Here is a 27,657-nt window from a genome sequence, read left to right as displayed (position 1 = left end):
CAAAGAGAAAGAGCAAATTAGGTACAGAGTAAATCTCAAACATCCATACTCACTTCTGTACACACGCGCAAATACACGTATACACACACACATTTTATATATATATATATATATATATATATATATATATATTTATATATATATATATATATATACACGCATACACATACACACAACTGTACACTACACGATGTCTTAAAAATATATATTATATCCTTATTGAAGATTCTGGAGGGCTACGGAGATTATATTTTTCATTGCAGTTGGCGTAAGCGAGAAAGAATATGAAGATTCCTCAAATGTTTTCGTGTGTTTCAAAATGTCCCCTTTTTCCCTTCATTTTCAAACCACCGTTTTCGTGAAATGTCTTTTTAATTGGTTCGTCGTCCATGTAGGAATAATAATAATAATAATAATAATAATAATAATAATAATAATAATAATAATAATCGCACGCTCAGAGGAAAAAACAATTATTTCGTATATTTTTTAGCAGTTGTCCAATAGGATAAAAAAATGAAATTCTTTTTGTTCGACTTTTCCTCTTTAAAATTTCACTTTTTTGTTACTTTGAATCTTTGATCGTTTCTTTTCCGATAAAAAAAAACTGATATTTTTTTTTTGAAATCTGAAAGATGTCCATCACTTTTCAAAAGAATCTTGCCGCCATCTTATATTTTTCAAACTTTTTCTCTCACCTAGGAAATATAGATGAGAAATATATATATATATATATATATATATATATATATATATATATATATATATATTTATATATATTTCTCTCATCTATACAATATATTATAAAATCATCCACAGGCAGCTGTTTCGTCGTGTTATCACTCTTGAATGTGATTAGACGTAGTAAGTGTATCCACATTGAAATTCGAAACCCGAACGCTAGATTATACCCAAATGATATCAGTGGTTTCATGTGTCTTATTCTCTGTGCCATCAAACTCACTACTGACAGCAGAAATAATTATAGCGTTATATAATATTTTGTTTACATATCCACGCTATCAACCTAAGAAAATATGTTCTTTACAGAAGATTATTGCCTTACGCTAAGTGAAAACCATTATAATATATATATATGCATATATATGTATATATATATGTATATATATGTATATATACATATATGTATATATATGTATATATACATATATATATATATACACATATATGGATATATATGTATATATACATAGATGTATATATGTATATATACATATATATATATACACACACACACACACACACACACACACATATATATATATATATATATATATATATATATATATATATATATATATATATATATATATATAGTGAGGATTAAGTTTTTTCAACAGTTCTCAGTGACCGGTTTCTAATATTACAAAAGTTCGCAGAACCAGTTGCTGAACTGCAATTAAATAAACACATTTTAACATCCGTGAAATGTTCATTATTTTTCTTTTTAAATAATTCAGTATCATTGTCGACAACTTTTATATGCATTTTTTTTATCTTCAACTTCTCTTGTTTAATTTATCAATATAAAAAAGTTGCCACGTTTTTTTTTCTTTAAACAAAAATTCAAAATGGAAACTTTTTTAGAACCAAACAAATTTTCTGCCACAAGTGTTCATCAAATAATTATATATAATATTTTGTATTTTTGTCTGTTTGTCCATTCGTGTTGTTTGCTGATATTTTCTTTAGGTTATTTGTATATGATTTTCACTGCTTTTTATTTTCTATTTTCCGTTTTATGTTGTAATAAAAAAAGAAAAAAGAAAACTCTTCATTTTTTTTGTTTTTTTTAAAACAGAAAGTTTCCTCTTCTAAATCGAATATGACAAATGTATGTTCTATCCATTCCTTCGATTTTTCTTCTGCCGATAGCGTCGTCGATTTCTATTAAAGCCGGATTGTATCCGAGGGCAAAAACCTGTATTTACATTGAAGAAGCCATAACGACAATTCGGTCGTTGGCAGTCTCTGTTTTTGATGCATCTGAAAAAAAAGACAGAAAGAATAATGAATGAAGATAACCAAATGAAATGATGTCCATTCAAATCACTAAAACTTATTTCATACCGTATTCATTGCATGCGTTTGCATTGCTTTCCAAACAGATTAATATCATATGTGAACCTTGAATGTGAAGCTAAATGTTATGTGAAAAGCTACTTATAATGTCATAATTATATCGAATTTGAAAAGATAAATTTTCATCTCGTAAAAAATGTAGCATTATGAAGAATCATATTTTCTAATTGAATTTTTTCTTGATGTAAACTCGATCACTTCTGCTGTTGCTGTGTTCTTGTTGCTGCTGCAACGGCATTTACCAGTGCTGGTTTGAGTCCGCTTCTTATGTGTCCTGCATTTCTAAAGATGAATAAGTAAAACTACCCTAGATTCTCTTAGAAAGAAGTCACACCAAAGATACAACTTATTTCCACCATAATATTATTTCCAAATCGCAAATTAAAATTGATGAAGTCACATTCTGGAAGAGACATTGCAAAATAACTGCAGTGGTGAAGTCCCAGAATGCGCATTGCAGTTATTGTAATTGCTGTTAAAAAGTGTTCACTCGATTCAGATAGAACCAGATTATCCCCTAACCTGCACTACATTTCAAATCATGGAAATCTTGAGCAAGGTTGCATAAGATGGCTATTCAATCGCAATTCCACCGTTGAAGACCGACACCATCATAAACCTGAAAGTTCACAATCAGCCTGCCGGTAATGCAGTTACTAATCATTGATAAATAATTTTAATAAAGGAAAATTACCCATACATGGATATATAGCTTATAATAGACTAAAACAGGTTTTACCCACAAATCTATGACCCATACTAACATAATCATGACAAAACATTCGTTTCCCCGAAAAACCAGATAGTTAAATGAAAAAAAAAACAAACATTTTATATATGAAACGGATTCTTCTAAATTCTATTTAATTTAGGAATGACGCAAATCGGCTTTTATTTTCAAAGTTGTTTTTTTTATCGTTTCTGTTGGGATATTTTTACCTGATTTTTCCTAAATCATGAAAGCTGAAAATCAATACTGATTAAATTTTAGTTATTTCATTAAGAAAAAATATTTTATGCATCGCATAGAATTCATTTGTTGAAAATAAAAGCAAATTCTATTTATGATAATTTAATCAACCTATGAAATTATAAAGATATTATGTAGAAGTAGAAACAAGGCTCCGCCCTCTTTCTCATCGCGTACATCATGCAATTCAGACGTGTAAAAAATAGCTAATAATATGGTAAATTGGCCACCATATGTAAGATGAGTTCGTGATAACGTTGAATACAATACTTACACAAGCGACCTTTCATGTAAAGGTTTAAGGCCGTCTTTAATAAGGAGACAATTTTGATGATGTTTCGTGCATTCGCATTCGCATTTCAGACCAACTCGAGTCTTTTTGAAAGGACTTGGACAACTTTGCCGGCAGCTGAAAAAAACAAAAAAACAAAAAAAAAAAAAACATCATTTTAGATAAAAATAAGAAACCAGACCCCCCTTTTTTAGTTATGCTCTCAGAATCGTAAAAACTTGGTTTTATTTTACAAAAATAAATTTATTTATCCATAATTCCTTGCATAAAATCATTCTACTGAATGGTAAAAATACATTTTTTCAACGTCCATCTTACTCACATAAGTATATATATATATGTATATATGTATATATATATATGTATATATGTATATATATATATATATATATATATATATACATATGTATATATATATATACATACATACACATATATATATATATATATATATAATAGGCGGAAGTCTCTCGAGAGATCTTTCAGCTATCATCTCATCAGGAGAAAATCGATAGCGTAAAAATAATAATACTATATCGAAAGTAAAGAGTTCTGATGGGGAACTATTGAATGTGCCAAAAATTACAGGGACACTAAAATACAGTTTATTAACGTTTAAAAAACGATTAAAATAATGGCACAATGAGGGGGAAAAACGGGAGAAAAGGTTCACTGTTCCCCAAAGAGAAACAATGCGCTAGATGTTTCTTTCTGCCGGCACAAAGAAGGTTTCCGCACCGCAATAGAGACAATGGTTTCTGGAGTCCGCTCTATGTAGCTCCTCGAACCATTCAATTTTATATCTATCGGCACAGAACGAGTTGTCAACCAAATACTGGCCAATAGCAGAGTCCAAGGCTACAGAAGGAGGGAGACTACCAGGCTCCATCCTCCCTTGTCTGATCTTCGATGGAACATGCTGGTTTATACGAGTCAAAAGATGCAAGCATGTTCGCCCAACATAACCAGCATCGCACTGGCATTTGAATTGATATACAATATTGCTATTTTGGATGTACGGTAAACTATCCTTGCGAAAAGAAGGAAATGCAGGTCTCGTAGTATATACCAAACGCAAGGACACAGAATAAAAGCAGTCATAAATACTTCTGCGAATCTGTTTGGAAATTCTGTTACTCCACGGTAATTTTAAATAAACCGGGCATTTCAAAGGTTCAAACATTTTAGGGGATTTAAAATCCGCAACCTTTTTGAAAATATAGCCATCAATAAGGTCAACAGGATAACCATTATTGATGAATATTTCCCTGATCTTATCGAGTTCGGCGTCCAATCTGTTAGGTGAACAAATCATCAGGGCTCTATGTACCAAAGTATTAATTAAGACGACCTTACGTGATTTTGGTACAAAAGACAACCAGTTCACATATAGGCCAGTAAATATCAGCTTTCTATAAATTGTAGTGAGAAAGCCCCCCCCCTTGAACGTTCGACAAGAACACCCAAGAAGGGAAGCGAATTGTCCTTCTCACTTTCCATAGTGAACTTTAGAGCTCCATGCACAGCATTCAACCTATCAAAAAATATCGACGCTTCACTTTGCGGTGAAAAAACAGCAAAAGTGTCGTCAACATATCTGAAATATTCAGTGGGTTTTGTTAAAAAATTAAACAGAACGGATTCCTTGTAACCGACGAAAATATCCGCTAAAGTTGGGGCCAACCGACTCCCCATTGAAACCCCACTATCGATCTTCTCCTGATGAGATGATAGCTGAAAGAGCTCTCGAGAGACTTCCGCCTATTATATTTAAAACTTCATTTTAATTCTGTACCTCTAAACACACACACACACACACACACACACACACACACACACACACACACACACACACACACACACACACATATATATATATATATATCCGCGAATATACACACATATGCATATATAAGAATTTTATTTTAATTTATTCATTTTGGAATATATATTCTCGACAATTCGGTGAGTAACACAGATACACTTTTTCAAATTTTACCATATATTAGGTAAGCCGACCTCAACCAGACTGAAAAAACCTTTAATCTCTAAAACTAATTAACGGATTATAATATATTTATTTATTTTGTTTGTAAATTTTACCACGAAGGAATGCCATTAAAGCCGTACAATAGCCTATAAAGAAATAAAAAAAATTTCAAATTATATATATATATATATATATATATATATATACTATATATATATATATATATATACACTATATATATATATATATACTATATATATATATATATATATATATATATATATATATATAGTTAGAAAATGTATATGGCGATTAAGCTACACTGAATATTCCGCGTTTCATCCACTCTAGGACTCTTCAGGCTTATGCGCGAATTCTGTGGTTGTTTGTCGTTTTTATATGCTCATCTTCTATTGCAATTTTAGTTAGCCAATCAACTTTCTGGTATCCACCGAGCCCTTCCTATCAGCCAATGAGAATGCATTTATCGGACAAAGGCCTATTTGACCTCTGGTTGATCTGTTTCTTTGTGTGTGCTCTATTTAGCCTGGATATTTAGCTTCTTGATCTGTTTTAAATCTAGGTTAGTTTATATATAAATATATATATATATATATGTGTTTACACACATATATGCACATATATATACATATATATACATACATATATGTGAGATCGTTTATGTATATTCATGTTTATTTAATTTATTTATTTGTTTATTTTCTATTGTTTTTGTTATTTTTAAAGCTATTTTGTATCGTTATCCTAGAGTAAGTTTTATTTTGTGAACACAGTTGTTTGCTATTTCTCTTCTACAGTTTAATAGATGTTGGGGTTCTTTAAAGTACAGGATAGCAAATTTTTCATGAAGGCATAATCTACATGGGTCGTCTAGGTCCCTACACGTGGTAGCTTGTCTTATTATTTTCCATTCGACTACTGGCGAATGTCCGCTTTCCTTGAGTTCCCAGTATTTATTCGCTAGTGTTGTTTTCATACGGTGTTTTTTATTGTTGAATGACAACGACAAACAACCACAGAATTCGCGCATAAGCCTGAAGGATCCTAGAGTGGATGAAACGCGGAATATTCAGTGTAGCTTAATCTCCATATACATTTTATAACTTACTAACTAGTTCCACCTCCGCATTGAGCACTTTTGAAGTAAATACTTAAAGTTTACGCATAAATCTATACTTTCGTATATTAATTTTATGTGAGTAAATTAAGTAGTTATATATATATATATATATATATATAAATATATATATGAAAGTATTTTTTTATTGCTTTAAACAGTACTGTATGTGGATTACTATATATATATATACATATATATATATATATATATGTATAGCTATATATATATATACATAGCTATATATATAGCTATATATATACATAGCTATATATATATATAGCTATATATATACATATATATATATATATATATATATATAGAGAGAGAGAGAGAGAGAGAGAGAGGGAGATAGATATATATTATTTATTTTAAAAACTATACATTCCATATTTTAGAAACGTAGCATACTTTATATTGTGACTCATAAATTTTCCGTGTCTTCTTGCCATTTTAAACATTGATAGATATATATACAGACAGAATGTTTTGCTGTATCATAGCTTACAGTGCAGCTAAACAAACAAGTTTGTTAAACCGGCATCGTAACCTGACCGTCTATACGACAGTCGATGGGTCTATGTGCGTGTGTGTGTGTGTGAAACCTCAGATTTTTTAAATTATACATTATTATTTGTATATCTATATAAATATATATATGTTATTATTTGTATAGTTATATATTATTATATATTATTATTTGTTTCATTATATATTATTATTTCTAAAATTATATATTAATATTTGTATAATTACATATTATTATTTGTATAATTATATATTATTATTTGTATAATTATATATTAATATTTATATAATTAAATATTAATATTTGTATAATTAGATAGTAATATTTGTAAAATTAAATATTAATATTTGTATAATTATATATTATTATTTATATAATTATATATTAATATTTGTATAATTACTTATTATTATTTGTATAATTATATATTATTATTTGTATAATTATATATTATTATTTGTATAATTATATATTATTATTTGTATAATTATATATTATTATTTATATAATTAAATATTAATATTTGTAAAATTAGATAGTAATATTTTTAAAATTAAATATTAATATTTGTATAATTATATATTATTATTTATATAATAATATATAAATATTTGTATAATTATATATTATTATTTGTATAATTATATATTATTATTTGTATAATTATATAGTATTATTTGTATAATTATATGTTATTATTTATATAATTATATAATATTATTTGCATCATTATATTTTATTATTTGTATAATTATATGTTATTACTTATATAATTATATAATATTATTTATATAATTATATTTTATCATTTGTATAATTATATATTATTATTTGTATAATTGGATTTAATTATTTGTATAATTATATATTATTATTTGTATAATTATATATTATTATTTGTATAATTATTCATTATTATTTGTATAATTATGTATTATTATTTGTATAATTACATATAGTTTGTATATTTATATATTAATAATTGTATAATTATATATTATTATTTGTATAATTATGTATTATTATTTGTATAATAACATATTATTTTCATAATTACATATTATTTCTATAATTATATATAATTATTTGTATAATTATATATTATTTGTATAATTATATATTATTATTTTTATAATTATATATTATTATTCATATAATTATATATTATTATTTGTATAATTATCTATTATTATGTGTATAATTACATATTATTTGTATAATTATATATTATTATTTGTATAATTAAATATTATTTGTATAATTGTATATTATTATTTGTATAATTATATATTATTATTTGTATAATTATATAGTATTATTTGTATAATAACATATTATTTGAAGAATTATATATTATTATTTGTATAATTATATATTATTATTTGTATGATTATACATTATTATTTGTATAATTATGTATTATTATTTGTATAATTACATATTTTTTTTCTAATTATATATTATTATTTTTATAATAATATATTATTTGTATAATTATATATTATTATTTTTATAATTGTATATTATTTGTATAATTATATATTATTATTTGTATAATTTTATATTATTTGTATAATTACATATTATTATTTGTATGATTATATATTATTTTTTGTATAATTATATATTATTATTTTTATTATTATATATTATTATTCATATAATTATATATTATTATTTGTATAATTATGTATTATTATGTGTATAATTACAAAATGTTTGTATCATTATATATTGTTATTTGTATAATTATATATTATTATTTGTATAATTATATATTATTATTTGTATAATTATATATTATTCTTTGTATAAGTATATATTATTATTTTTATAAGTATATATTATTATTTGTATAATTATATATTATTATTTGTAAAATTATGTATTTTTATTTTTATAATTATGTGTTATTATTTTTATAATTATAAGAGTTTTTGAAAAATTATATATTATTATTTGTATAATTATATATTATTGTTTTATAATTATATAATATTATTGATATAATTATATATTTTCTTTGTATAATCATATCTTATTCATATAATTATATATGATTTTTGTATAATTTTATATTATTTTTTATAGAATTTATATTACGTTTTGTATAATTATATATTATTATTTTATAATCATGTATTATTATTTGTATAATCATATATCATTATTATTTATATAATTATACTAGTAGTTCTACCCAACTTTGGCTCGGGCCCTATTTACTGTTCATAATTATATGTGCATATGTATACATGAGTTTGACTAATATTTCAAGTGTTTTGACGGTTAATCGGCGGAGAAGTTTAGTAGTGTTTTCAAAGATCAAATCCTTGAAATTTGGCCCCTTAACAGCCGAAATGTTGGCCGAAAACTGATTAAAAAGATTTTCCCTAATCTCAATACTCCTTATGTCAAATCTCGTGTCTCTAGACCGGAAATTGTCAGAGTTATTTGGTAGCGAAATGTACACAGACACACACACAATCAGACATTTTCACTTTTATAGATATATAGATTGAATATTTGTAACTATATTAATGTTTTTATAATTATATATCATTACCCTGGCAAACCAATAATTTCCTTGCATTCACATTCCGTATGGTTCATAAACTGCCGTACTTCGACCATCTTCGTATTTAATCTGGTCGTAGTTGGATTTTTGCTTGCAAAATCCAATACCTGAAAGAAGAATGTGGACAATTAGTAATAAGTTCAACTGATTCAAGAGGTTTTGTAATATTTGATAAGAAGGCGTATAAGGGAAAGGTGGAAACCATAATATTTAGTTATACAGAACATGATTGGAGGTTTTTGTTGATTTCACGTGTGAGGAATCAGGAAAGACGATGTCCATGCACCAGGACAGGAGGCGAACGTGCAAAGGACGAAAGTGTAACAGTTACGGGCTCTAGTTTTTCTTCGTTTCGTCGTCGCAATTTTGTCTTTTAGTTTCTGTAGAATAAAAGCTTATTTTCATAAAGAAATAGGACACATAGAAATGTTCGCACAGAGTTTTCTTTCATGGTTTCATGAGGGAGAAACCAACGTAGCTTAGCTAATTGTATATTTAATTAGAAAGTTAAAGAAATTAGTGATGCACACAGACAGATGCATAGTTAACATTCAATTTAGATAATCAGTTTTCTACATTATTGGTTGTTTCTCATTCGTTCAACTTTCACCGAGTGATTGGAAAAAAATCGTTTCTCTCAGCTCGAAAACGTGACGTCATCGTTTTTGTCTGCTGTTTTATGTAACCCAGCTTTCATGAAAACCTGGAAACGATTCTGTTTTACAGTTCTGGGTTATCATGCACTCAATGTAAATCCTGTCAAAATTAGCACGAACCAACTTAATCACCATCGACGTAGTGTCCGTAATATGTAACAAAAGCAGGCCAGATTAACATGCTATCGAGTAAAATTTGCTTTTTACTTGGTGCACAGACGCCACAAGTGACACATTTTTTGTCCCTATTTCGTTTTGTAACTTTACTCTTACATTCAGTCTCATATGCGTAATTGGTGTAGCATTGTAGCCGAGATTATCATCTAGTTGCCAATGGCCACTCGTGATTACTTCAGTTAATCGTGGTGTCTTACTGACTCATTCCAAAACAACCGCCATGCAGCATAAGATAGGGGCTACCAGTTTCTTTTATCTACCAAAGCAACGTAATGATGAGAGAGGTGCTAGTTATCGAATCAAATTTCACTTTAGCTGCTTATCGTCAGGCTGGATCTCGATGAACATTTCCTTAACTTCCGGAACGTTTTGATTTCTAAAAATTCAGTCCCTTTGTCCTGTCAAAACTTTCGGAACTTAACGATTGTTTTACAACTAGATCAACTCATTCAACTTAAGGCACCCGGAAATTCACGATTGGGTTATAGTTAGGTCAATTATACCGAGTAACCGAGACCCTCGTATATATTCTTTGTTTTCCCGGTATTATTGTGATGTTAACGTTGTTAAATACATTCGATGAACAAGGAATCATCAAATCTCACAACTTGTAAGTAGGACACAAATATGCCGATGGATTTTACAAGATTTAAGATTTTTATTTTGGACGGGATGCCATTATGTAAGCGGCCAATATATGACCTGGAAAATGAATCCTATATACTTCCATGAAACCTTAAGGCAAACGGATTACCGAATATACAGAGTGTTCCAAAATATTTGACCCCATTTCGTAGGCCAATAATTTTGACAATTTTAGTTGGAATGACTTCAAATTTTCACAGCTTGTGCAGAAACGTTTCAAGTTTTTGTGTCTAGCGTTTGGCATTTCTATCTTTTCAGGTTAAGAAATGCCGTTCACTTCAAACGAAAAAGCATTTTGCGTGTTAGAGTATGCTCGGACTCTGTCACTGAAGACAGTGCAGCGTGCCTTCTTCACAAATTTTGCAAAGAAGACACAAACTACAAAACAAATTAGGACTTGGCACCAAAAATTTAAAGAAAAGGACTGCTTATGCATACCTAAACGCTACTGCGAGTTTGACACGAGCTCGAATACCGACTCGACGTGTGCAGAGTAACAGGCGGCGCTCATGAATATCTGTCAAAGAACCAACAAATATTTGTACTTTTCTTGCAAATTTAACCAATAAAACTTATGACCTTCAACATAAAGTGTATTTAGTTTCATTAAGTAGTTACCGAGATATGAGCATTTAGAATGTGGTCAACCATTTTGGAACATCCTGTAAACTCGAACAATACAACATGGTCTAACAAAACTTAGTGACAAGAAAGGGGAAAAAGTCCACTGGAAATCTGAAACAAATGAACAAGTCTAGAAAGGAAAAATCAAACTGAGTCTTGTGACCCTCAGGAAAGAGATATCCGAAATTTCTACTCATCTCTCCAGCACAAACCTTGGACAAAACTTGATAAAGAGAATAAAAAAATTCAAATATTACCACGTGAATCCGAAACTAGTGAAGAGTGTATGTAAATATTTTAATTTATTTAAAAATTATAACTTTTAGAAAAGTACTCTATTTTTAACCAGAGGCTTACAATTATTCTCTACTTTGTCTCCATTTTTATGATAAATTATTCAAACTATTATTCTTATCATTAATGTTAGTCTCACAACAGTTCGACCGATGTAACCTTCAACCTTCTCCAGATGCGTCAATGTTTATGCCGAAGTTAAGGATCTGTACAAATTATCAATCCTAATCTCAATTATGGTGCCTCATATTTTATTTTTACTTTATTTTTATTTTATTTTATTTTATTTTATTTTTATTTTATTTTATTTTATTTTATTTTTATTTTATTTTATTTTATTTTTATTCTTATTTTATTTTTATTCTTATTTTATTTTATTTTTATTTTATTTTTATTCTTATTTTATTTTATTTTATTTTTATTTTATTTTTATTTTATTTTATTTTTATTTTTATTTTATTTGATCAACAATGACATTTTCAAATGAAATGAATGCTTTAAATTAACAAGCAACATGGATTGCAACAAATATATTGAGGACATTGCCAAGGCTGTTGCAAAGAAGGTGGGCTCCCACTACCGAGCTTAAAAATTACTCATAGTAAGGAGTATCTTAAGTTTTTAAAGCCATAATTCCCCCGTGTATGGAGTATTGCTGCCATATCTGGGCTGATTCGTCACACACTACTTCCCCACTCTTAGACAGAGTCCAGAAAAGAGTTTCAAATCTAATAGGTACCCCAACTATCAGCCAGGTTCCAACCTCTGTCCGATGTGCCCGTTTTTTTTTTTTAAATTTAAGTAATTTAATGAAATATGCTCCGACAAAATTATAGCATGTGACTCCTCGACGTATATACTCCTGACTAAGTCGGCAAGCAACAAAATCTCACCCATTCATCGCTAAAGTCTGTAGATGCCTGAAAACTTTCTATAATAGTTTCTTCCCTCGGACTGCTAGACTTTGGAATTCCCTCCCTGTTCCCTGTGGCATTGACTTTACTAATATGCCTTGTTTGAGGTTAAAAAAAGATACATACCACAAAGTATTTACTGATGATTTGGACTCGTCTCGGTCCGCAAACGCTGGACGTGTTTTTACAACAACCTGTCACGTTCCGGCATCGATGGAGCACTGTGCATGATGGGAAATAGACCCGGTTCTTCGCCTCATTGTCCTGAACGTAGACGATTTCCGGTTGTGGATACTTGCACTCATTCAAGGGGGAACGCATCATTTCGTGCACATGCTCCAACGCTTTGTCGATTACTGAGCCGAGAAGAAAAAAAAACAATAAAAAATTAAGTTAATCATGTAAACAACATTTTCACAATTTGTGACAAAATTCATTTCTACACAATTATATTTGTAACTTCTTTGTTTTTCACATCTGAATACAAGTAATTATTTAGAAAAAGATTATCATTAAAACTTGTGAAAATATGCGATCAGAGGGGTCATATTTTTGCTAAACGACCATATACTAAACCCCTTTATTTGCCAACGAAAATAAATTTGTGATTATAGAAAAGAGCCGGACACACTGAAATTTAAATTGTTATATGCATTAAGACAATATTAATAAAATGCTAAGCATAAACCTGTTTAATTATACGTGCTTGAAAATTTCGTGAAAATGGAAACCAGTCTTAAGATGCGTTATTCAGATTTCACGTGAAACTCCGTTCTTTACAGGTCAGAAAATGCGGAAGGTGTTGAAGCAAATATCGCAACAAGAAAAGTTTTTCTTACAATTTATCGTAGTAGAATGTCGACATTCTCCTGATATATGCTGATCTAACCGTTGCTAAAAGGTTGAACGTTCACTCGATTTGACCGCAATTGTCGCTCCGTTGGTTTAAAGAATTCTCTTTCTGTTGATTAATGGGTGTGTAAATTTGCTAATATAGATCTTAGCAAATGTTAATGAGTACCATCACAATGACCTTGCCCGGGCGTGACACAATAAGTTCTCAGAGTGTATTCTGGAGTGATTTGACACCAGATTGAGATTTGACCAGTAGGGTTAGGAAACAGCATTAAAATATATTTGAAATGACAAACTGATTGTAGTGATAGGTGCTGATCTGTTTGCCTGCCTGTTTATTATTCCATCCATTTATCTTTAATATTGCTTTCTCACTTTTACATTATTAAGTGTAAATAGTGCTTTTAATTACTTAATATTTTTATTAATAAACCTCTATTTTCAAACTCTGCTTTCTACTTCTTTTATAGTAACTCAACAGAGTTACATGCACAATGGCAAAAAAAACCAACAAAAAAAAACATAAAAAACAGGCCCTCGCCACACAGACGATATAGAACGTGAGGAAATACAACGTCGAGAAGAAGTTTACAAAAAAGATTAGAAGAAGCGACGAAGAAATATACGATATGAATTTCTAAAAGGTCGACGTCTTAATATATACAATAAAACGTCTATATTTTGAAATTATCAGAACAATCACAGTCGCATTTCAAATACGACGTCTTACCTACACTAATCATTTACGTTATATTTTTTTCTTTTCTTGTTTTCTCGATCACCTAATATAATTTCGTTACGTATTCAATGTTTGCGTTTAATGCTGAAAATGTGATTTCAAACAGAAGCGTGACACACCTACTGATTGAAAGATCCGTATTATTTGGATTCATCGGACTACTGTGCTCATTTTGAGTGTCATTTTCACAACGTTTCGGTCGATGTAACTGCCGACCTTCTTCAGGTATATCTTGTCGAACTCGGGAATGTTTCTGTCGAAATCGGGAATTTCGAGCGGAACCCTTTAATTTACATCACGGGGTAGCGTGCTCTTGTTCCGTCAGCCATGACTGGATAGAGGTCCTAAGTAATTCGCAATTGTATTTTTCGGTCGCTGACACTGAGGATTGAACCTTCAACCTTCAGGAGAATATAACTTTTTATAATTAATTTTTCCAACTACTCTAACCACTGTGCCATCCATAAGTCCTTGCGGACATGTAAATAAAGGGTTCCGTTCGAAATTCCGTCTAAATGAGAACAGTAGTCGGATGAATCCAAATAATACGAATAACCAATCCTCATCTCAAAAATTCAGAAATGACTGAAAGATGTTCTTATCATATACGTTCTTATCATCTTCTACATGGAAACATCTGATAGAAACACCCGCTAAAAAAATAACTCAGCCCGACAAGTAGGCGAATAAATTAAACATCCTATAAAAAATGGCGAGAAAAGAGAACGCTTGCCAGAAGCGACTTGGAGCGGAAATAAAGCATTTAAACAGAGCTTGTTTAGTAGTGTTTAATAAACTCACCTGTTTCTGTTGACCGTGAGCTCATAACGAACTCACCATCATCGTCCCCGTTTTCCCGTACGTTTCTCCCGGGTGTGTTATCTGAGTGGGGTCGCTCACTCTCGTGAAAACGGCGGTTGCCCAGGAGCATATCAAGCTGTTCTACAGTAGCTTCTTTACCAGCAAATATACGCAAGAACTGCGTTGCATTATAAGTAGATCGCATGGCCCTCTTGAAGTCTGAGAAAGGGACTGCCCTGAGGCGAGGAGGTTCGCGCTGTAAAAAGACGAAAACGAAGCATTAAATACACGGTTAAAAAGCGAGAAACGAAATATACTTATGCTATCTATCTATCTATCTATCTATCTATCTATCTATCTATCAGGAACTTTGTGTGTGACCTCGTTCCCTATGGACTCCGAAAAAATCCGATGGAAGAAAGAACAGGCAATTTTGACCAAAGATAACATTTTACATTCCCTAACATCAGAAGTGAGAAGTTTCATCGCCACACAAGCCGAAAGGTTCGGCACATAAAATCAACAGTAGATTCTTTGATATGATAGGGGCGCGTTCGAAATGAATGTCTCTGTTTAAAACACAATTGAACCAGGATACTAGACTTTTTAATTTTAAACTTAAATTCAAGCCATTATCACCGCACATGTAGAAAGATCAGGTGTATAAAATCAAATAATTAATTCCAGCAAAGGTATGAACCCCAAATTTGCCGCATGCTTTTACCTTGAAACATTTCTGTATTAAATTACTTATCCAACGATATTCACCTTATGCGAAGGATGAAGTGTCTTCAAAATATCAATTTCACAATCGGTTTTCAGTCGCATGTGTATCCCGTTATGGGGAGATGACGACATAGTTTTGTTTTTTCTTTTCAATTCCTGCGAGGAGGTATTGACGCCATATGACATACAGCGTCTGGTATTTCCAAATGGTCACCCATCTGGTACTGACTAGGCCCGACGTTGCTTAACTACGGAGATCTATCGAAAATGGACGTGTCAACGTGATTATGCAGAGTATTAAATGAAGACAAAACGTGTGATATATCGTAAACGGCATGTAGGCGAATTTATTACTTTTGCAGAAAATATGGATGAAAAACAAAAAACAAAAAAACATTTATTTTGACTGTATTACACCATTGTAAACGAAAGAATTGAAAGCCGTGCATGCCCAGGGCGCCACTTACCTGTCTGTTCCTACCCACGTCCTCCCGTGCACATGTTTGATCAAATGTCGAGGGTAGACTTACCCGCTTGATGGTTTTTTTTGTGAAAATAACACAAGCAGAAAATCACTTTACTTTCATTGTTATTCCTTCCTTGGAGAAGGTCATTTTTTCACCGTGTGTCCTTTGTTTCTATTTTTTTTTTTTCAGTTCTAATTTCTTCCTCAATTTCTGTTTTATTCTTTATTTTCTTTTTGTCTATGAATTTTATGTTTGGTATCTTTTTTTCTTTCTATTCGTGGTGTTAGACTCAGACAGATGATACAAATGAAATCGCCTTTTTATATCTTTTTCTTATATATATATATATATATATATATATATATATATATATATATATATATGAGTAGGTGGTATTTTGCTTGAAGCATTGCTGTAAAGGAATATACTCATACATGCGTATATGAGTATATGTTTTGTGTGTGTTTGTGTGTATATGTATGTATATATGCGTGTGTGTATATGTATATATATATATATATATGTATATGCATATATATATGTGTATGTATATATATACGTAAATTTGCATATAGGTAGAAATCAGAATATATAACTCTATGCATCAATAACCCCAAACACATTTATACTTAAGGATCAGGTGTTTAGATAACCTCATATTTAAAAAAGAAACAGTAAAAAATAGATAAATCTAAACATAATATAATAAAAAAAAAATAAGTAAAGAGAAAAAAAAAAGGTAATGGAGACATAAACGCAAAGGAGTGTAGATTGATTGTGGAAGACGTAATGGAGAAATAGACCAGATCAAGTTAGCAAGTTACAAATACGGTAAAAAAAAAACACGGAAAATAATGTAAATATCCATACATAAACCGACAACAACAACAACAACAACAACAACAACAACAATAATAAATTATACAATATTATATATATATATATATAATATTGTATAATTTATTATTATTATTATTATTATTATTATTATTATTATTATAATAATAATAATAATAATAATATATAGCCGATGTTTATAACAAAAAAAATAAGTAAATAAAATGAAATTACCCCCCAGCTCCATACGATTAAACTAACCACACATTTCTGCGGTCCTGTCCTCTTCTCTTCCGCTATCTTGAATATACTTTTTTTTTTTTTTTTTTTTTTTTTTTGAAAAGGGGGAGGTACCTTTCCCGAAATTAATCAAAGTTCCATACCACTTACGGACTTTATATACACCGGTCATAACTGCAACTTGGTTATAAAATAATTATACATTGAGGTGAGAAATGATAGACGAATAAACAGTTAGACATTTCTCTACTCAAACATACCCGTCTATTTGTTTGTTTTTCTTTTCTTTGCTCTTTTTTTTTTCGCATTGCTTTTGGCTTTTAAAACTTCCTTTATTGTATGTATGTATGTATGTAAAGTCGGTTATGTTTACATCCTTATGTATTTGTACATACAAGATTCACTTCTAAGCAAATTAGCTGACCATTACGATCGATGTTGGGCGTAAATGTTCAAAATGTAGGTTATATAAAGTTTTATTTAGTTTAAAGTAAAAAGTGGTGGGAACCCTTCATGAAAATAAACATTCTTCATATTTCATCGTAAACAGTTTTTAGGTGGAATAATATGAGTATAAACTTCCATTTGAAAATTGCAAATGTTCAGATTTACATTCAATTTAATTGATAGTTTTTAGACACTAATAAAGTAAAATTCTCTGATTTTCTATTTATTTATATTTTAACCATATTTTAGAATAAAAAATCAATTAAATTTAATGAATCTAGACCAAAATAGCTTCCATCCTAAAATATTAATATTTAATTATGAATATTCATTTTCTTTTCTTTAGTATTGGTCCATGTTGTTAAATGTATAATTCAATTTTCTTTTTGTGCAAATATAATTATACCTGCTCGGAATATTTTTAGTGTGGAAGTCCTTTTTATTTCCTGCAGTAAACATTTATTACAAATAAACCCATTTAATAAGTGTAACTCAAATAATGTAGGAGATAAATAAAAATTTTATCGTCAATATGTGACTTGCATATCATTATTTAGTATTATTTAATATAAATACAATGTTAATTTAAATAAAAATTATACAAAATAACATTTTATTTCTTGCATATATATCTTCCAAAAAATGGACACATTACTAAATAATGGCCATATACAGTAAACTTTCGATTTGATATTACTATCGGCAGTTATAAAAAAGATCGGAAATCAATATTATTGTATGCTCTGATCAAAATAAAATATACTTATCCAAATACATTAAGCAATGAAGTTTCAAATGTATGTCTTTAGTAAGGTCACTATTAATTCAGCCAAACAAATGTGTTCGGCATAGATGCAAATTTCACAATGATCATATCTTTATGTCTCTCTCTTTCAGGGCTCGTAATGGGTAAAAAGTGACTGGCTACTTTTAATATATCTAAAACATAATTTCCTCTTTTCACCATCAACGCTCAGATCCTAACTTTTTTAATTGAGATGAATCGTCCTCTTCTTAGAGAAAATCGTTGCTTTTGTAAGCTTCTAGGATATACCTACATGCTAAACTTTAAATGAAAGACTTACATCAAATCTGTTGCTAAGATCGCTGGAAAAACTGTTGGTTCATTCTACTGCTCAAGAAATTATTTGATACAATTCTCTTGATACAATTCTTTATAAGTTTCAAAAATGTCTGAAGATAGAGGACTGTTGGCACATTGGGGGGGGGAACCTTCATAGAGTATGAAACTGACTTCAAAATCTTGTTTTAAATATTCTCAGCCTCTTTGTCACTGATGAAAATATCGTCCAGAATTTTCTAAATTTTTTAATTGAGATGAATCGTCCTCTTCTTAGAGAAAATCGTTGCTTTTGTAAGCTTCTAGGATATACCTACATTCTAAACTTTACATCAAATCTGTTGCTAAGATCGCTGGAAAAACTGTTGGTTCATTCTACTGCTCAAGAAAGTATTTGATACAATTCTCTTGATACAATTCTTGTCTGAAGATAGAGGACTGTTGGCACATGGGGGGGGGGAGGTTGGAACCTTCATAGAGTATGAAACTGACTTCAAAATCTTGTTTTAAATATTCTTTTATCCTCAGTACAGCCTCTTTCTCACTGAAGAAAATATAGTCCAGAATTTTCTATCGTTATTTGCATGATATTTTACTTGCGGGGGTTGCCACGTTGCTTTACTCAAACAAAAATCAAACATAGTTTATTGTTTGGGCTATGATAACAGCATATTCTTTTCATTATTTTAACTCTCGGGTATATATCAGTTAATATTTTATATGTTTTTAGATAGGATGATGTAGCTCTCGATTAATTAATGTGTCTAACTGTGTCGGATATATACTCGAGAGTCAAAACAACGATAAGAATATTTTCTTGTCATAACCCTATTTATTATACTCTAATCTGTGATCTCTATTCAAACTTTTATGAAGATTGGTTGAATAGATCGCCTTTAGATATGAAGACAGGCAGTCAGAAAATTGGCCTGATTCCTTATTATAGAACTAGTGTGATTCGGTGGCAAATTTATAGGAGAGATCCTAAGTGAGGAGCAAGATATTTGTTCGGATGAAATGTACATTTCTCCATGTAAGTACAGTTTTGGAATTCCAAAGACAAGCGGTCTAGAAAGACTTTATTAGATTAGGAAGTTTTCCGGTATCTGGGGACCTCCACAATGTTTGTATGGAATTTTGCTGCTAGCTTTGTTGATAATAGTTACAGTGAAGGGGTACAAAGGCTGTTAGTGTTATTTAATTTCGGATCCGAGATTCTATTGCAGTTTTTGTTTGCTCGTGTAACGCAATTCCCTCGGGGAGATCGAGAAATCAGAACAGTGAACAAGATTAATCTAAGTGATATATATGAATAAGGCCGTGTGTAGACATCGAGTTTGGCATTTCAGGGTTGAGATAAAAATAAAATAGACATATTTCATTGTTTATATTTTGAGGTGTATATTTTGAGGTGTATATTTTGAGGAATTTACGTCACCAATTAAGAGAGAATGACGTTTTTCTATTAATAAAAATACTTCTATTGAATTCTGAAATAAAAACTATATTGATTTCCACACATATAAGAGTATACAAGTATGGAATTTTATTCTACTGCGCTTGGTATAAATTATTTGTTTTTATTCTATTTTTCTATGTGTTTTTCAATTGTTAACTATTCTGTACTTTACTCTGTTCACCATTTAGAAAAACAAGAGGCCGCCAGTTTGGAAGTGGATGTATAATGGCTTTAAATGTATAAGTCTACCCCCTGACTATCGTTAAAATAAAAGTATAGGCAGAATTCACAAGAATCAGTAAGAATTACAGAAACAAAACGAAATAATACGAGTTCTTCGAATTTTATCGCAGCTTGCGTCTTGCAATTTCCGTATTGATCACTTTGCAATTTTCTTTTCCACTAGAATGGCCTTTGAGCAAGTATCAAGTATAGTATCTGTTCTGATACTATGCGCCATCTTTTCTGTCCTCAGTCAGTGAAGGTTGATGCAATTTTAATTTTTTACTTAATCCAGCGTTTATATTTTTGGAAGAGATGGATCATCCCCATATTAAAAAAAAACACGACATCGGGTTTAACTGATTCCGTAGATTAGCAAATAAACATGTATTTCTTTACCACTAATCTGAAAAAAAAAAATAGCATTCCAGAGAAAAATAATGCGATTGAAGATTGAGTACACATTTACTAAAAAATCATAATCTCGGCAACAAATCAAATGGTATCCGGTGTCTTTTGAAAGAGAAAGAGGCCATTCATAAATGTCGATTTTTGTAAAACTCGACCAGTTCTCGATAAGCGTACCATATTTTAAGTAACATTAAAATAAACTATTTTATAAAACCTCAAATAAAATAACAGGCGGATAAAGAAAGCTGTATTTGTTTTATAACATGTATAAACATGTCTGATGTGGGTATGGGTCCTTCAGAAAAAATGTCTCAAAGTAGAAGACCTTTCGTTATCTGCTAAAATTTGATTCATTATGACTTTATGACTAAAATGTTAAACATTCCCTTTACTTTTGACCATTTTTGGAAGTGATATGAGCGCACATGAGATAGATAGCGTACTTACCTATCTAGTACATGAATATAAATAAAGCAAACGTGTATCAGTGAATATATATATATATATATATATATATATATATATATATATATAGAAAGAGAGGGGATAGAGACAGTAAGAGAGAGAGAGAGAGAGAGAAAGTAAGATATAGGTGTACCTACATACCATGTATATAATCTTGTGATAATAGATAATCGTTGTATATATGCATATATTTTTCGCGCTACTTCTCTTTCAATATATATATATATATATATATATATATATATTTATATACTAGCATGGGTGGCCGACGTTGCCCGAGTGTTTTGAAGTGTATGTTGAGCAAAAAAAAAAGTCAATGTTTTAACTTTGACTTCTATTATGGAATCTATATCTATAATTTCAAGTGTTTAGACCCAAAATTGTAGGAATTCTCAAAAGTCAAATGGTTAAACTTTGACCCCTTAATCGCAAAATTTCTGCCCGAAAACCAATCACATCGATTTTCCCAAATCTCAGTACCCTGTATAGCAAATTTCAAGTCTGTAGGCTAAAGATTGACAGAGTTATTGCGTAGGGAAATGTACACAGACACACACAGACAGACACTTTCACTTTTATAGATATGTAGATATATGCGAGATAAGACACAGATTAAAAATCCGGTGAAATATCCTGATAGATATTACTTGAGGTAATACTAATAATAGGGTGATCCTAACCAAAAAGGAGAAGCTAAATATTTAAGAATAGAGCAATATATAAGTTTAGTGGTTAAAAACCCTTTCTATATATTCCTATTGTCGAACAATAAATTTTTAATTCGAATAAGTGTCTATAATTTGATTTTCAGAATTTAGCTATAACCACTAAACTTTTATATATATATATATATATATATATATATATATATATATATATATGTATATATAATTGACACCCCACATTACTTTGATCATCGATAATTTAGTCGGCACAAAAACGCGAGAAATTTTACAATTACTGAATGTTACCGATTCTTTAGTTAATGTTTTGATATGTTTTAAAACGTCGACTGAAGAATTGATGACATTCGGTATCTTTAGTTCTATGGTCTTACTTTCCATTATGATTTTACATTATGGTCTGCCGTTTCATTGTTTCTGTGTAACCAAATGTTTTAATGAGATCTGAACAATCTATCGTTTAATAGCGAAATAAAAAATACAAATTCTCTTCCACACATTTTCATGGAACACTAACTCACACACACAGACACACGCGCGCGCGCACACGCGCGCGCACGCGCACGCGCACGCGCACGCACGCACACGCACGCACGCGCGTGTATATTTAATTATGCTAACCGCTTTGAATATGAGGAATACACTTTGTTATATGAATTAACCGAAAAATCATCGTTTATTATTCACTAGCCTGAGTGCCCGGCGTTGCCCGGGTGCTTAATGGTGTATGTTGAGCAAAAAAAAAAAAAGTGGTAGTAGGCAGGCTCAAACCCGTACCGCGAAGGAGGAAAAGAACGCGATAAAACAAAGTGACGTCTTTGCCGTTCCACCCTATCGCCAAACCGGAAGTGGCGAAGGTTTAAATTAAGTCTAGTCAGTCGAAAAGCGGGGATGGCTTTCGAAAATATTAGCGAAAAATGCGACCCCTTCCTGTAAAAATGTGCCCAGTTGAGGGTGAAGGAATTAATGTTTTTGGCCAATTCTGCGATATTTGTCGTCCGAAGAGTCGAGCTTCAAAACGATATCAATCTCGTGAAATTCTGTTGCCTCCTTCGAAAGTTGTAGGCATATATATAAACATACATACATTTAAACAGACAGGTGAGATTTTTATTATAGAAGATTAGAGCAAGCAAATGTTTCGATTCATCCTTAAAATATATAATGTCCATCTTATATGTACTTATTTTTTTGTCATTATAAGTGTTCATATCCACAAAAAAACAAAAACAAAACAAACGACAACTTTTACAGAGAAATTGTTTTTTACCTTCCGCCTTTCAAAATTTAATAATTATTATTAGCGTGAAACTAGAATTCCCAGACTGTTAAAATCAGGTAAAAGTTATATCCCGTTGATTTAAAATGAGTGCTTTATGTCAAATTAATGGTTTTATATGAGTAATTTTCGCACTACATAATTAATCCTCGTTAATCCTTTACTCTTCATCGAACGGATGCTATAATACTTACTTCGATGCACCTTTTCATAACAAAGGTCAATACAAATTTTAGCCAAATGATTCCGAGATAAAATGGAACAGACAGGCAGACAAACAAACAAACAGGCTAAAAGAAATAAGATAAAGATTATTCATAAAAGTTTACCAGTTTTATTATGAGTCTTTGTTATAAATAAAATTGTGCTTAACCTTGGTATAGGGCTTTGTTAATAATTGCAGCCCCGGAAAAAACAGTCAGTGACACGGCAAAATTGGCTATTTGAAATAATGAAACTAATATTTTAAATAATAAACATTTCATTAATAAGTTTCTTGCGAGAGTCAACTAAATTCGTTTGTTTTTGCTTAAAAATATTTTCCCTATTTTATGATTAGTCTATCTAGTATTTCGGTCAAAATGGAGTACGTATGTTTCGTGGCTTCCTAATTGCATTTTTATTTCCTCTTTCACTTTCTTTCAATTTGATTAATCATATAATTATCAACCAGTACGAGTGTGGTTATAACTATATCTTTAATGTTGATTTTTTTTAACAGCTAATAATTTACAACGTAAAAATGAGCGCCTGTTTGCAGTGCATACGTACGCGATGACGTGCTGAATGTGTACAAATTTCAAAAGGTTAATTACTTAACGCTTAAGAATTAGTTCATGCTGATTACTATGTTAGACGCTTCAAAATGTGACTAACATTATTGATTGTGGGATTTATGTTTTTTTTATGTAAAGGGCTTCAAAATTTTTAATTTTTTTTAATGTTTGTATAGTGGTGGATTAAGTATGAATTATTAACTAGCATGTGTCTGTATTGGGAAGGGAACAAACGCGTTTTAGGCGTTGGTAAATTGAGTGGATAGTGTCGGTTGGTAAATTGAGTGGATAGTGTCGGTTGGTAAATTGAGTGGATAGTGTCGGTTGGTAAATTGAGTGGATAGTGTCGGTTGGTAAATTGAGTGGGTAGTGTCAGATAGGTGAAAGGTGGGTAATCATGATTAACTACTGCAACACTGCTCCGAAGACTCGCCTTTCATATCTCGACTATTTGATGTGCTAATGTTTAAATGGCAGTGTGTAAAAATTCGTATTAGGAAATTTCCATCTAAGTAAGTAGAGTGGTATTTTGTATAAGAAATCAAGTAAAACCTACGTGTCCCGCAGTTGCGTCATATATAAGAAGTCGCCAGCATCACGTGATGATTAGGCAGTTCAGATCTTTTTCTTTACACTGATTCGGCAATCTGGTTTTGGATAGTTGTTCTCATTCTCCATAGAGAATGGGTAAGGGGATTTATATGTACATGTATTGTGCCATGAAAAAATAAATTAATAACGAGATTGTTCAAACACAATTGAAATTGCACTGTTCCTTATTTAATAACGTTTACAGTAGATGTTAGTAAAAAATTTAAAAAAAGTCATTCATAATTTTGCGGTTTCAGTTTTCTTCTTCTTCGTCTTCTTCTTATTATTATTAATATTATTATTATTATTATTATTGTTATTGCTATTATTATTATTTTCGTTTATTATTTTCGCTCACAACGAGCTTTCACACAGGTCTTCAAAGATCTCTCCTTGAAGCCAGCATGTAGTGTTCCTCGGAAGCTGAGTGACAACATGTCTCCCAAGGTTTTCCAATATTCTCCCCCTCTTTCGATAACATTTGAAAATAAATTTGCATTATCGCAACAGCTACTTGCCATTGATTTCTCGTTGGCAGCGGCCATCGGTCTTCACTGGAATTTGAGTGGCAATAAGCTTCTCCAAGGTTCTTTGTTCTTATCGAGCGGTGATCTGGTCAGTGCTCTCTCCTCGGTCTGTCCTTCTTCCTTGACTACTTGACTGTATTTCTTTTTGAGGGTGGGGGCAGTAATGTGGTAATGGGTGGGGATAGGGTGGGGTTAAAGAACTTATAGATATGCGGCTTCAGTGTTCTATGTTCCATGTGGCGTTTCATGTTTTGCCTTTGCAGCAGTTTGTCTTGTCCTCACTTGTTGCTCATGTGTGTTAGTTTCCACACTCAAGGATTTTCCTTAATATTCCACCTGTTTTCATTATTGTTGTTCGTTGTATTTTTCCAGTCATTCCTTTGATTCCAATTCCTCCCATCCTTTTTTTGAGATTTTTCGGGATTGTTCCTAGTGCTCCTACTATTAAAGGTATTATTTTGATTTTCTTCATCTCTCATATCTCTTTCAGCTCTCTGGCTAACTGTGTATTTGTTCCATTTCTCCTTTTATTTGATATTCACCCCATGGTCGGCTGGAACCGCAAAGTCTGCGATTTGACAGGATTTTTCTTTCTTGTTAATTATTACGACATCCGGTCTTCTTGCTTGGATGGGTTTATCAGTTTGCATGTCCATGTCCTATAGGATTTTGTGATTCTCGTTTTCAAGTACTGTTGTCGGCTTATGTTTGTACCATTTGTCTGTGTGTTGAAGAAGCAGTTTGCATAATTCCCAGTGTACTGCTCTTCCCACTTGGTTGTGTCTGTCCTTGTATTCCTTTTGGGCCAGTTTGCTGCATTCATTACTATATGGTTTATCGTTTCGTCTCTTTGTACACAGTTTGTATTTGCTATTTTCTTGTGTTCTGTCGATCTTTGCTTTGATGTGGTTGGTTCTTATTGAGTTATCTTGTGCTGCGTTTATTAGTGATTCAGTTTCTCGGCCTATGTGTCCTTTCTACATCCATGTACAGGTGTTTTCGTTATTTTCATCTTTTGTCATCCTATTGAATCTGCCATGCAGTTGTTTTTCTTCCCATTTTTCTTTTCTCGTCTTATCCTTTATCTCTTTTCTGTTTTATCGATTTTTTTTTCAGTGTCTCTCGTTGCCATGATTATCCTTTCCGTTTTTTGCGTTATTTTTCTACGTTTTTTTTTTGTGTTACGCACACAGTCTTCTATACAAATTAGTCATCTCCCGCCTTCTTTCCCTCTCACGTAGAGTCGGTTAACATCTTCCTTTGGGTATAGTGCATTGTGCATGGTCATGAGTTTCCTTGTCTCTTGATCGAGCTGTCTCAGTTCTTCTTTGGTGCACCCTATGAACGGTCCTGGGTATCTTACTAATGATACTACCAATGTGTTTATACTTTTTATTAGGTTTCTACGATACAATTTTGTTTCTAGAAGTTTTTTTTTTTGCTCTCCTGAGTTATTCCTTTCCAATTGTCTCTTTCACTTCTGGGGCTTTGGTGGTGTCTGCTTCCTGAACTCCCAAGTATTTATAGGTGTCTTGTTCCCCTAGGACCTTCATCTCCATTTGGTTGGGTAGTTCCATGCCTTCTGTTGTTTCCATTTTTCCCTTTCTTATAACTAATAGTGCACACTTTTCAATATCAAACTCCATTTGGATATCCTGGTTGAAGATTCTGGTAGTGTTTATTAGTGTCTCTAGTTCCTTATCGGTCCTTGCAAAAAGTTTCAGGCCGTCCATGTACACTAGGTGGTTCATTTTTTTTCCTCTGTATTAGAGAACTTGTATTCAGCTTGGCACTTTCCCAGTATATTGTTCAGGGGTATCATAGCTATGGTGAACAGTAATGGTGATAGTGAGTCTAGTTGGAAGATGCCTCGTTGTATGTTAATTTCTGTTATGGGTTGTCCATCAGCTGTCAATTCCAGTCTCCATGTTCTCATTGCATTTTCTATTGCGTTGATGATCCTGCTTGGTATTTTATACATTTTTAAGCATTCTATTATCCATGTTTGCGGGATCCAGTCGTATACCTTTTTGTAGTCGATCCATGCCATGGCTAAATTCTTTCTCCTTCTTTTTACCTCCTTCAGGATCTTTTGATCTATGTATAGCAGATCATGTGTTCCTCTTTTTCCTTTCTGACAT

At 31.0% G+C, this 27,657-nt stretch overlaps 1 protein-coding gene across 2 annotated transcripts in view; it reads right to left on the bottom strand.

Moving 5' to 3' along the window:
• Nucleotides 1-1,447: 1,447 nt before the first annotated feature.
• The window catches only part of LOC145259145 (uncharacterized), a 455,191-nt gene continuing 428,981 nt past the window's right edge, over nucleotides 1,448-27,657 (bottom strand). For both annotated transcript variants that reach the window (XM_080116846.1, XM_080116847.1), the window contains 5 exons: nucleotides 15,306-15,561; nucleotides 13,037-13,266; nucleotides 9,589-9,707; nucleotides 3,348-3,482; nucleotides 1,448-2,007 (listed from right to left, as the gene is read on the bottom strand). In XM_080116846.1, coding sequence (XP_079972972.1) covers nucleotides 1,863-2,007; nucleotides 3,348-3,482; nucleotides 9,589-9,707; nucleotides 13,037-13,266; nucleotides 15,306-15,561 — 885 coding nt within the window. In that variant the 3' untranslated portion in view covers nucleotides 1,448-1,862. The remainder of the gene's footprint in view (nucleotides 2,008-3,347; nucleotides 3,483-9,588; nucleotides 9,708-13,036; nucleotides 13,267-15,305; nucleotides 15,562-27,657) is intronic.

The sequence above is a fragment of the Euprymna scolopes genome, chromosome 34 (assembly GCF_053919585.1).
Source record: "Euprymna scolopes isolate OS-2025 chromosome 34, ASM5391958v1, whole genome shotgun sequence".
Lineage (NCBI taxonomy): Eukaryota > Metazoa > Mollusca > Cephalopoda > Sepiida > Sepiolidae > Euprymna > Euprymna scolopes.
Note: the sequence above shows the minus strand (reverse complement) of the source record. Positions and strands in the feature narration are given on the sequence as shown.